The sequence below is a fragment of the Herpailurus yagouaroundi genome, unplaced genomic scaffold (genome assembly GCF_014898765.1).
Source record: "Herpailurus yagouaroundi ecotype Mexico unplaced genomic scaffold, PumYag 213, whole genome shotgun sequence".
NCBI lineage: Eukaryota > Metazoa > Chordata > Mammalia > Carnivora > Felidae > Herpailurus > Herpailurus yagouaroundi.
In genome coordinates, this window is record NW_024412444.1 from 15,394,806 (window position 1) to 15,407,592 (window position 12,787).

Consider the following 12,787-nt stretch of genomic DNA (forward strand, 5'->3'; position numbering starts at 1 on the left):
TGTTGATATAAGGATTAAAGGAGCTAATGTACTTGGCTCTAATGGGGAAGTGGGGGATTAACTGGGGAAAATAATAAATTAACTTTCTGGGGGTAATAGTATTATTAAAAAAGAGACAACAAGCCCCAGATGGAGTCATTTGCTCCCTCCACTGCCCCCAAGAGCAAACCAAGAATTAATTACAGTTTCAACCAAACCCAAGATTGTGACCTTCTATCAGTCAATCTGAAATTTCCTGATCAGCACTAAGTGAGATAATCTGTATAATTAAAAACCCCACCACTCCCTTCCTCACAAAAAATTATGTCCTGACCTGAAACAATCCTTTCTTTCAGATAACTTCCTTGCCCTGCCTTAGTTCGAGTAAAAACCTTCCCTTTTGAGCAACTCCTTAGAGCATCTCTCTACTTGCCATATTAGGATGCTGCCTGATTCACGAATTGCTTAATAGAGTCAATTCGATCTTCAAATTTGCTGGGTTGAATTTCTGTTAACATTACCCATTCTCAACAGGGGCGATATTGCCTCCAACTGGGCAAAAACTGGTTCTTGGATGTAGGCAAACCTTACACTTCAAAGGGGTGGAGTATAGGTCCTTGAGAAAGGTGCTCTTGGTTGCAGGAGATACCCATGTATCTATCTAACAGGGACATAGGAAAGATTCACAATTGTAAACTTTTTTAGGTAAATGCTCTAGGAAAGGGAAGGGAGGTGTCCGCTGTGTCAAACGACAAATTCTTTTGGCAGCTTTGAACTTTCACACACGGGCCTTTTAAGGAGGGTCCTCCTACAGACACTACCTCAAGCTGTTAAAAACCATGCCAGAATTTGACCAAATCACAGTGCAGTGGCTTGGATGGTTATGAGAGTTCTTTGCATTTCTTAATGCACAAGCTTAAGTGTTTAGGGGGAAATGTACTGGTCTCCTCAATTTCTTTTGAAATGCACAAAAATAAGATGTATTGCTAGATGCATACCTGAACCATTGTGTGATAAAGCAAACGTAACAAATGTTAGTTGTAGAATCTAGTCTGTCATCCTCGATTAGAATGGGAATCTCAGGAGGACAGAGACTTTGTCGGCCTGGCACACGGTAGGCGGTCGATAAATTATTTGTAGAAAGAAGGACCAATACTTTCAAAGCACTTAGATCACGTAGGTGGAAACTTCCCCGCTTTTATTGTTGCTCGCACCCGGAAGTTCCCGGCGGTGGAACCGAAGCACAAGGTCCGCGCGCAAGGACCAGAGGAGTCGCTCTGGCCGTCCTGAGCCTGGGCTCTATGGCGGTCCTCCCGGATAGCGGAACCGCTCTGGCTGCCTGGCGCTTCGGCTCTGTGGTGGATGTTTCCGGGCCGCCGGAGCGTGCGCGCTGCTGCGTTGGCTGGGATCGCTATGGCAGCGGCGTCGCTGTGGGCCCGGCCTCCGTACTCGCATCGGGGCCCGGCCGTCTCCGCAGCCTCCAGTACCGCGGCTTCTCGGGCATGAGCGGGGTCTCCCGCCGCGGCCCGCTACCCTGGCCGCCGCTGCCGCCGCATCCCAGCTTTGGGCCGGCGCCGGGAACATGCCCCTGGCCGCCTACTGCTACCTGCGGGTCGTGGGCAGGGGCAGCTACGGGGAGGTGACGCTCGTGAGGCACCGGCGGGACGGCAGGCAGGTCGGCGGGGTTGGGGCCCGGCAGGGGTGGAGGGCAGGCAGCGGTATGCCGAGGCCGCTGTTCAAAGGCTAGGCGCGGAGAGGTCTAAAGGAGACTCACTTCTGATGTCCCTTCTTCAGCGAAACCTCCCCATACCACCAAGAGTAGGCCAGGCCGTACTGTCATATGCGCCCCAAACTGCTTGTAGTTCTTTATAGTGTTAATTGTTGTGCTTGATCTACACACCCTCTCCACTCTGACAATTCCGTGAGATCATTCATTCCTAGAATCTCATACAGCGCCTGGCAAGGATTACTCTTTGGACGAAGGGCCCCATACATCTGACCTGGAGACTACTGGACTCGCTTAAAACTCAGTTCATCACCTTCCCGCCAAACCTTTCACGGTCCCCATTTTAGTGAGTAGTACCACTTGCCATCCAGTTGCCCAAGCTGGCCATACCCGGAAGTCATTCTTGACACACACCACCGCCACCATTCACCTGCCCACTAAGCCAGCAGGCCTGTTCTCTATCCAGTGGTACCCCCCACCTCCCCCATTCCAGGACATCATTATCTTTAGCTGAGTTGTGGCCATGGCCTCCACTGGTCCTCCCTGACACATGGCTTACTCTTGAACCCATCATTTTCATTGCCATCTCCGTGATCCTTCTAAAACTTAACACTAATGTTGCCACTCCTTTCTTTAAAGCACTTTATCCCCTGACCCTCAGGATAATGAGCCAGTTCTTTAAAGTGGTTTATAAGTAGGGTGACCATATAATGTATCATACGAACTGGGACAGTTCTGAAACTAAAGGGAGGTGCTATTAATAATGACACCAGGATAGGGACAGTGCCCCAGGCAAGCTGAAAGGAGATGTCCCTTCAAGTATAAGGCCCTCTAGACTATTCTGCCTGGTGTCAGGTGCTGGTAGCTCTGCCTGGAACACAAGTTCAGGCATAAGAGATTTGTTCAGAAATCGGGGAGGTGGGGGAGGTCATTGGATTTTTTTTTTGAGTGGAGAATGGGGTATTGGTTGTAATAACAGCCCCTCACATGTGAGCAGCAGTTTATGTTTTACAAAGCACATTTATATATGTGTTTGTTGAATAATGAATTGGTCAAGGGCAATGTATTAGGTGTCAGAGGATCCTGATTTTTTTTTTTTGATGGGAATAATTTTTAATGTTGAGAATCAGTGATTTTTAACCTTATTAGGCCATGGATCCCTTTGATTATCTAATGCAATCTGTGGACCCATTCTGTCTGCAGCTGTATTTTCAAGCCATATATCATATACTTTTGTAGGGGAAACTTAGAGGTTAAGGAATCTCTATCACGGATTTTACGATTGATCCAGTTGTATGTTCACATGGATTCCTCTTTTATCCATTAATGAAATTATAAAATGCAGATGGGAAGTATAAATTTTTTGTGACCCTCCAGTCTGCTATAAGTCCAACCTGTTGAAAGTATTAGTAAGTGATAGCAAATCTTTTTCCCAATTGTGCGCTTTGTGAATAACAAAATGAATAGGTTATCTGATAGGCTCCGGGAGGTTCGTTTTGAGGACATTCAGGAGAACCCTTAAATACTCTTAAACCTATAAAACTGTATGCTTATATGCACACTGTAAAATCATATGTTTTCTCTGTAGTATGTCATCAAAAAGCTGAACCTCCGAAACGCCTCTAGCCGAGAGCGGCGCGCTGCTGAACAGGAAGCTCAGCTCCTGTCTCAGTTGAAGCACCCTAACATCGTCACCTACAAGGAGTCATGGGAGGGAGGGGACGGTCTGCTGTACATCGTCATGGGCTTCTGCGAAGGAGGTGATCTGTACCGAAAGCTCAAAGAACAGAAGGGGCGGCTTCTGCCTGAGAGTCAGGTGGTGGAGTGGTTTGTTCAGATCGCCATGGCTCTGCAGGTACTATCCAGACTCCCAGCATTCCATTTGCTCCAAGGTGACAGGCGGAGGGCAGGTGGATTTTAGGAAAATGCTTCATGAAAAAAAAAAATGTATTAAAAAAAAAAATCCATTTATGAGGTGGACCCAGTCCCTCTCGCCATAGCATTCGAGTGTTTCTGAATAAATGATGTCTATGTTGAGGTAGACATGGATTTCGGTTTGCGGGGGATGCCAGTTCTCTATTCACTTAATATTTATAGCAAAATCAATTTTAAGGGCCCCGAGTTGACAAAGAGCAAAGAATGACCGTTTCTGTTACCAGCTGGTCAGCTATGTCATACCGCAAGGTGGTTGGGTTAATTTATATGCCGAAACTGTGGGGATTTGGGCTTTAACCCTGCTGTGGCAGAGTGAGTAGAAATGCAAGATATGTTTGTGTTTGAATATACGCATAGTCAAAAGTGAGACTGTTTATGAAATACTACTCTGGAGCTGAGCAGACTTGTCCAGAAATGATTGACCTTGTTTAAATTCTAAGGTACTCTCTCTAAATAAGAGTTATCTTGTTATATTTGAAAATGTTATTAAGCTGAAGATTTCATGAGTGTGAGGGAATGTGTATCTGACTCTGTACAAGTTGTCTTTCTATGTTCAGTGGGAATTTGTAAGTGTATTTTAACTGGAACCATTTAATGCTAAATGGTAACATTGTCAAGGCACCGGGAACAATTTTGAAGATTATTGGGCACACTATGCATGGAACTTAATTCCTTGCTTTGGAAAGTTGTGAATCAGACTTTTTGTTTAGAGATTTTGTAAAACAATAGTGTTTTGTTATGTAGATAACTGAGATTATTTAACTCATGCAATTGTTGCTGGTATGTAAGAAGACAGGAATAAGTAAGTAGGTCAGTATATTAATTAATGAAGTTTTATTTCTGTCCTCAGTATTTACATGAAAAACACATCCTTCACCGAGATCTGAAAACTCAAAATGTCTTCCTGACAAGAACAAACATCATCAAAGTGGGTGATTTGGGAATTGCCCGGGTGTTAGAGAACCACTGTGACATGGCCAGCACTCTTATCGGCACACCTTATTACATGAGCCCTGAACTGTTTTCGAACAAACCCTACAACTATAAGGTAGGATTGGGCTGCATATGCCAGTTCACCTTGTCTCTAGGACAGTATTCGTAACTTCAGAACCCATCAGATAGAAGAATTATCTGTGAATTGGCTCAAGGAAAATGTCTGGTTTTGTTTTTGGTTTTTTAAGAGGTAAAATATAAGTAAGGCATTCCGACATTTAACTGTTTACTGTTTTTCTTTTCTAGTCTGATGTTTGGGCTCTGGGATGCTGTGTTTATGAAATGGCCACCCTGAAGCATGCTTTCAATGCAAAAGACATGAATTCTTTAGTTTATCGGATTATTGAAGGAAAGGTAAAGAATATTCTGGAACTAATTGTTTTAATATTTGGAGCAAAGTTACTTTAATGCACCTTTGTAAGTAGCTATTGGCAAAAATGAGTAATCATTGATATCAGTTGGATAGGTAAGAATGGTAGGTCCCTTCTATGGGGAAGGTTGAACTAGAAACAGACAGGATTAGGGGCGCCTGGGTGGCTCAGTCAGTTGAGTGTCCGACTTCGACTCAGGTCATGATCGTATGGCTCATGGGTTCAAGCCCCACATTGGGCTCTGTGCTGACAGATCAGGGCCTGGAGCCTGCTTTGGCTTCTGTGTTGCCCTCTCTCTCTGCCCCTTCCCCACTCACACTTTGTCTCTCTCTCTCTCTCTAAAATATATATATTTAAAAAAAAGAAACAGAGGGGATTAATATTTTTTAATATTAATTTGTGAAGGTGGCTTAATCATTCTGAAGAGTTGGCTTTTTGAAAACCTCTACCTTGTAACCACAGAATGTGCAGGTGCCCTGAGGGAATATTGGTAGCATCTTATAAGTAGTTTGGGTTAAATGAGTCCCACCTAAAATGAGTCTACTCTGGGCAAGAAGTACCCATTCTATTCCCAGCTTGCTCAGTAGCTGGTGATTGGAGGACACTTTGCAACAATGTAAAATAATAATAAATAAAAATAAAGTGAGTCTACTCATTGAACATGTTGCTCCTTTGATGATTATCGCAATCACAAGTAAGCAGTTAAGAACTGCAGAAAGCAATGTGTGTAACATAGACACCAGAGTGGCCAACTTTCTATGTTAGTTCCGTAAGTCTGGTTGTCCTCTCTAGTGTGAGGCATCTGTACACACCCTTAAGGTTTTTTTTGTTTTGTTTTGTTTTTTTTCCAACTTTTATTTATTTTTGGGACAGAGAGAGACAGAGCATGAACGGGGGAGGGGCAGAGAGAGAGGGAGACACAGAATCGGAAACAGGCTCCAGGCTCCGAGCCATCAGCCCAGAGCCTGACGCGGGGCTCGAACTCACGGACCGCGAGATCGTGACCTGGCTGAAGTCGGACGCTTAACCGACTGCGCCACCCAGGCGCCCCACACACCCTTAAGTTTTAAAGCTATAACCCACTCACTGATGTTAATATTATGCCAAGACTCAATTTTAAATATTTTAAATATTGAATAATTAATTTTAATTAATAATTAATTTTAAATATTGAATACTTATTGAATAATAATATGTTATTAATAATAATAAATAATTTTAAATATTGAAAACACACAAAGTAAAATTTGCCCATAATTCCACTACTTAAAGAATCAGACAAGGAAAAAAAAAAAAAAAAAAGAATCAGACAAGAGAGGAGGAGTAAATTCCCCTCTCCTTCGATTCTCATCTATCCTCCGGAGATAACCATTACTAACACTTTTGTGTGCAGCCTTTCTAGCATTTTCCTGTCTATATGAAAACATACATGTCTTTATTAGGCGTGCACATATACACACAGGTACTTTTATTTTTATTTATTTATTTTTAATGTTTAGTTTTGAGAGAGAGAGAGAGAGAAAAAAAATGAATGAGTAGGGGAGGGGCAGAGAGAAAGTGGGGACAGAGAATCCAAAGTGGCTCTGCGCTGACAGCAGAGAGCTGTATGTGGCACTCGAACTCACAAACCGTGAGTTCGTGACTTGAGCTGAAGTCGGATGCTCCTGTGGGTAATTATTTCCAATAATATTGGGAAACCTCTACCTTTTCTTTCAGACTTTGCTTCACAAGATCGTAGTAGTAATTGTGATATCATTTCTCTTTGTAGCTGCCGCCGATGCCGAAAGACTATAGTCCAGAACTAGCAGAACTAATAAGAACAATGCTGAGCAAAAGGCCTGAAGAAAGACCCTCTGTGAGGAGCATCCTGAGGCAGCCTTACATAAAGCGCCAAATCTCTTTGTTTTTGGAGGCCACAAAGGCGTAAGATACTTCCCTTGCAAATAGGTGGCTAGATAGACGGAGTAAAAGAAGGTAGCTTGTATAATTTTCGTATGTTAGAATTTATGGTGATTTTTAAATTTTTGTTTATTATTTTCTTAAGTTTATTTATTTATTTTGAGAGAGTGAGAGTGAGAGAGTGCATGTGAACGAGCCGGTGAGGGCAGAGAGAGAGGGGGAGAGAGAATCTGTACTGTCAGCAGAGAGCCCGACAAGGGGCTTGAACTCACGAACCTCGAGATCATGACCTGAGCCGAAATCAAGAGTCAGATGCTTCATGGGCTGAGCCACCCAGGTGCCCCGGTGATTTTTTGTTTTTAAACATGAAGGAAAATTGTGTGATTATGGCATGTGTTGAGGTTTACTTAATTGCTAAAATCAGAAATATAAGGAACCATTTAGAGAATGACTTTAAATTCCTCAGAGGATTCCAAGACCTATCAATTACAATTCTTTCAAAAGAATATATATTTTAGAAACCATATGAAAGTGAGATTGTCTAAGAAGCCTCTTACGTTATGTGCCATGTAAGATAATAGTCATGTTTAAGAATGAGCGCTCAAATTTGAGAGCTTTTGTAAGTTTCCCTCTTCACTCATATAAATGTCTCAAGAGAAAAATTTCTTTGGCAGGTGTTACCTTCACTAAACAGCTGTTTCAGGATCTAAGAGGGCTGGACAAGAGCTTCGTGATCTGTGTCTTGTGACATGTTAGATTTGAGAGCAATACTAGAGAGGCCCCAGGGGATAAAGAAAGACCATCTTTTTATTTACATTGTCTATAATTTGGCATCAAACAGACCTTTGGCCTTCCACAGCACTGGTCTCACCCTCCCATTGAATTCTCCAAAGGGTTATTAGTTAGCTCAGTTGTAGAAATGTCACACTAAAAGAGTTGGGGATATTAATCCTCTACACTTTTATTCTGCAAGTCCAGGCTGAGCATACTCTGAAACTTGGCAAAGCAGTTGTGATTTAATCACAAACATATGAAACTTGAAAATTATGCCGGTTCTTCTGTACATAAGGTAATTTCTCATAGATTTTTTATTTTGGAATAGTCTTGTATTTACAGACAAGTTGCAGAGAGAGCACAGAGAGTGTATGTATACCCGTCACCCAGTTTCTCCTGTTGTAAACATTGACATACCATAAATGGCATCAGTGCCTTACTGTTGACTGAACTCCAGACTTTATTTGGCTTTCGCTAGTTTTTCTACTAATGTCCTTTTTCTGCCAGGATCCAATCCAGGATATCATACTACATTTAGTCCTCCTGTCTCCTTAGTCACCTTGTGTCTGTGACAGTTTCTCACTTTCTTTGTTTTTCATGACCTTGATTGTTTTTGAAGAGTACTGGTCAGGGGTGCCTGGGTGGCTCAGTCTGGTTAAGCATCCAACTCTGGATTTTGGCTCAGGTCATGACCTCATGTTTCATGAGATTGAGCCCCTGCATCAGGCTGTATGCTGGCAGCATGGAGCTTGCTTAGGATTCTCTCTCTCTCTCTCTCTCTCTCTCTCTCTCTCTGCCCCTCCCCTGCTCACAGTCTCTCTCTCTTTCTCTCTCTCTCTCTCTCTCTCTCTCTGTCTCTCAAAATAAATAAATAAACACTAAAAACAAAAGTACCGGTCAGGTGTTTTGCAGAATGCTGCTGCCTGGTTTTTGGAAGACTATTCTCTCTAAATGGAGTAGTTCTATGGTTCTTATAATACATACACACATTTCTCCATATATGTAAAAACCTTTAATTTTCACTATACTGATGATAATTTTTTTCTTTTCTTCCTCGTAAAGAAAGACCTCCAAAAATAATATTAAAAATGGTGACTCTAAATCGAAACCTGTTGCTGCAGTGGTTTCTGGAAAGGCTGAATCAAATCATAAAGTCTTTCCCCTCCAGCCTCACTCTTCTGAGGGCTCCAAGACATATGTAATGGTATGTTTCGTTTTAAAGGGTATGTATTTTAGCAACTATTAAAATAGTAGGTATTCAAAGCAAGTTACATAACATCAAGTTAACCATTTTAAAGTAAGCCATTAATTGCATTTAGTACATTCACAATGTTGTGCAACCCCCATATCTATCTAGTTCCAAAACATTTCATATCACCCCAGAAGGAAACCCCAGACCATTAAGTAATCATCCTCATTCCCTGTTCCATCCAGTCCCTGGAAACCACCAATGTGTTTTCTGTCTCTATGGATTTGCCTACTCCAAGTATTTCATATAAATGGAACCATATAATAAGTGACTTTTCGCGTCTGGCTTCTTTCACTCAGCATGATGTTTTTGAGGTAGCATGTGTCAGCACTTCATCAGTTTTTATGTCTGAGTGATACTTCGTTATATGTGTGCACCACAGTTTGCTTATCCAGTCATTCACTGGTGGGTATTGAATTGTTTCCACCTTTTGGCTATTGGTATGAACATTTGGGTACAAGTCTTTGAGTCTCTGTTCTCAGTTCTTTTGCGTATATACGTAGGAATGAAATTGCTGGGTCATGTGGTAATTCTGTGTTTACTTTCTGAGGTACCACAATGCCGTTCTCCAAAGTGGTTGCACCATTTTACTTTCCTACCAGCAGTCCACAAGAGTTCTGGTTTCTCCACAACCTCAGCAGCTCCTGTGACTTTCTACTTTTCTCATCCTAGCCATCCTAGTGGATGTGAAATGCTGAGTGTAGTCTGGGTTTGCATTTCCCTGATGACCAATGACATAGAGTCCCTTCCCATAAGCTTCTTGACCATTTGTATTTCTTCCCTCAAGAAATGTCTGTTAAGCCCTTTGCCCGTTTTTTAATTGAGTTTTTTGTAGTTTTGTTGTTGAGGTCTAAGAGTTCTTTCTATTTTCTGGACACTAGCTCCTTATCAGAGATATGATTTACAAATATTTCTTCCCATGCTATATAGTTTGGCTTTTTTACTTTTTTTTTTTTTTTAAGTTTATTTATTTGTTTTGAAAGAGAGATAGAGTGAACATGAGCAGGGGAGGGGCAGAGAGGGGGGAGAGAGAGAAGGGAGGGGAGGGGAGGGGAGGGGAGGGGAGGGGAGAATTCCAAGCAGGCTCCACACTGGCAGTGTAGAGCCAGACATGGAGCTCGAACTCACAAACTGTGAGATCATGACCTGAGCCAAAATCCAGAGTCAGATGCTTAACAGACTGAGCCACCCAGGTGCCCTGGCTTTTTACTTTCTTGATAATGTCCAGTTATACACAAAAGTTTTTAATGTTGATGAAAGCTAATTTATCTTTTTTTTTTTTTCTTATGTTGCTTGTACTTTTGGTGTCCTAAGAATCCTGTGCCAAATCCAAGTTCATGATGACATATGGCTATGTTTTTTTCTAGGAGTTTTATAATTTTAGCTCTTGTATCTAGGTTGCTGATTCATTTTTAAATTTTAAAATTTTCTTTTATTGTGAAATATCTATGACATAGAATTTGACATTTTGAACCTTTTTTTTTTTTTTTATAAAATTTTTTTTTTCAACGTTTATTTATTTTTGGGACAGAGAGAGGCAGAGCATGAACGGGGGAGGAGCAGAGAGAGAGGGAGACACAGAATCGGAAACAGGCTCCAGGCTCTGAGCCATCAGCCCAGAGCCTGATGTGGGGCTCGAACTCACGGACCGCGAGATCGTGACCTGGCTGAAGTCAGACGCTTAACCGACTGCGCCACCCAGGCGCCCCATTTTGAACCATTTTTAAGCATACAATTTAGTGGCCTTAACTACACTCACAATGTTGTGCAACCATCACCACTATCTTCCAAAACCCTTTCATTGCTCCAAGCAAACTCTGTGCTCATTAAGCAATAGTCTCCCATTCCTCCCGTTCCCAAGCCCTGGTAACCTCTAATCTACTTTCCGTCTCTAGGAGTTTACCTGTTCTAGATAAGTTAATCATACAATATTTGTCCTTTTGTGTCTTGCTTATTTCATTCAGCATGTTTTCAAGGTTCACCCATGTCATAGCATGTGTCAGTACTTCACTCCTTTTAATGAAAGCTTTATAATATTCCATTGTATGTGTATATTATATTTTGTTTATTCATCTGCTAATGGACATTGAGGTTGTTTCCACTTTTAGGCCAGTGTGAATAACGCTGCTCTAAACACTGGTGAGCAAATAACCTGTTTGAGTCTTACTTTTCAGTTCTTCGAGATATTTACCTAGGAGTGAGATTCCCAGGTTGTGTGATGATTCTATGTTTAACTTCTGAGGAACCTGCCATTCCTTTTGAGTTAATTTTATGGGGTGTGAGGAGTGCTGTAATAAATGAGAAGCCTATTTTCACTCAGGGTGAAGACAAATATTTGTCCCAGGAGAAACCCATGGTCACTGGCCCCTTGAAGTCACCAGCAAGTCTGAAAGTCCACACCTCCAAGCTGGACGTGAGCAATACTGCAGAATCACTAGCCACGATCAGTAGAGTGAATATTGACATCCTACCTTCAGAAAGGAGGGACTCACTGAAAGATGGCTTAGTTCGGGAGAATGAGCTAGAAGGTAAATGTGGTATTTCTCAAGTGAAGGAGAAGCTGCAGGATGGCACGAAGCCCAGCACTCACCCCAGAAACCTGATTCCCACATGGTCCTCTGGTGATGTCGCTGGGGGAAGGAATGACCGACTGAATCCTCTGCAACCCCTAAACACAGACCAAAAGCCAAAAGACCAGGTGAGTGATATGCATGAAGTGTTGGTTTCAGAGAGATGACTGGAAAGTGCAGTTATGAAGGTGTGGCTCGTGTTGTTTGTCCTGTTCCAGTTGGTGTTTTGGGAAAGTTAGTTACTCTGTGTACCAGTAAACATTCCACAAACTGGGGTGCTTGGGTGGCTCAGTCGGTTAAGATCTGACTTTGGCTCAGGTCATGATCTTGTGGCTCGTGAGTTTGAGCCCCATTTTGGGCTCTATGCTGACAGCTCAGAGCCTGGAGCCTGCTCTGGATTCTGTGTCTCCCTCTCTCTCTGCCCCTCCCCTGCTCACTCTCTGTCTCTCTCTCCTTCAAAAATAAATAAACATTAAAAAAAATTTCTTTTTAAATAAACATTACACAAACTAAAGGATAGGACCCAGGGCTTCTTAGATCCCTTCTGTGCCCTGGCATAGGGTATTTGGTGGAAGCAGGGTACTTGTATGTTTTGTCCCATTTTTTTGTCACTCTTCCGTAGGCCTCCACATGGATGGGTAGTTCCAACAAGTAGGTAACATCACATTTCTTCTTGCTCTTGAAAAGTTAGTGATTGATCTCATTTCTTAAGAATAAAAAAATATATACATGTATTGGAACCAAAGGGGAAAGAAAAGAAGGAGAAAAGCAAATGAGCAAAAGGATTTTGATACTAAGAGACTGTTCTGAGTAAATTTAAAGGTTAACTTTTACTTGAATTTGGAAAGAAGCCCGAGTTAAATGAAGCATGGCAATAGCTGAGGATTAGAGAGAAAGCCAGAACATTTGGTGAACTTTACGTTTTTATATGTAAAATATTCTAAAAATATATTTAAGTTGTATATTAACTGTTTTTATAATATGCTAAATATATTTGATATCATTTTTATATAGATATATAAAACTATTTTATACATTTATATTCAAATGTTTCTAATAAAATTTTATTTTTGTGGAAAAGCCCACGTGTAATGCTTTTGTCACTTAAAGTCATTAGACAGAAGTCTTAAGCTTTCTTTGTTTGGACACTGGGATTCTTAGTACTTTGTAGATAAAATTATGTGTTCTGCTTGGCTCTCAAATTATATTCAGGTATACTTCTTTCATTTTTTTCTAATTTCACAGTACTAATTCAATGATTTTTAGTCTGTTTATAGAGTTATACAATCAT

At 41.6% G+C, this 12,787-nt stretch overlaps 1 protein-coding gene across 7 annotated transcripts in view; it reads left to right on the forward strand.

Moving 5' to 3' along the window:
* The first annotated feature begins 1,363 nt into the window (after positions 1–1,363).
* NEK4 (NIMA related kinase 4) overlaps positions 1,364–12,787 on the forward strand; it is a 51,269-nt gene continuing 39,845 nt past the window's right edge. For 5 of the 7 annotated variants that reach the window (XM_040454862.1, XM_040454860.1, XM_040454861.1 and 2 more), the window contains exons 1-7: positions 1,364–1,654; positions 3,294–3,560; positions 4,491–4,688; positions 4,880–4,987; positions 6,773–6,927; positions 8,740–8,881; positions 11,247–11,624. In XM_040454862.1, the coding sequence (XP_040310796.1) occupies positions 1,562–1,654; positions 3,294–3,560; positions 4,491–4,688; positions 4,880–4,987; positions 6,773–6,927; positions 8,740–8,881; positions 11,247–11,624 (1,341 nt within the window). In that variant the 5' untranslated portion in view covers positions 1,364–1,561. The remainder of the gene's footprint in view (positions 1,655–3,293; positions 3,561–4,490; positions 4,689–4,879; positions 4,988–6,772; positions 6,928–8,739; positions 8,882–11,246; positions 11,625–12,787) is intronic. The other 2 variants (XM_040454864.1, XM_040454863.1) reach the window with 2 other exon arrangements.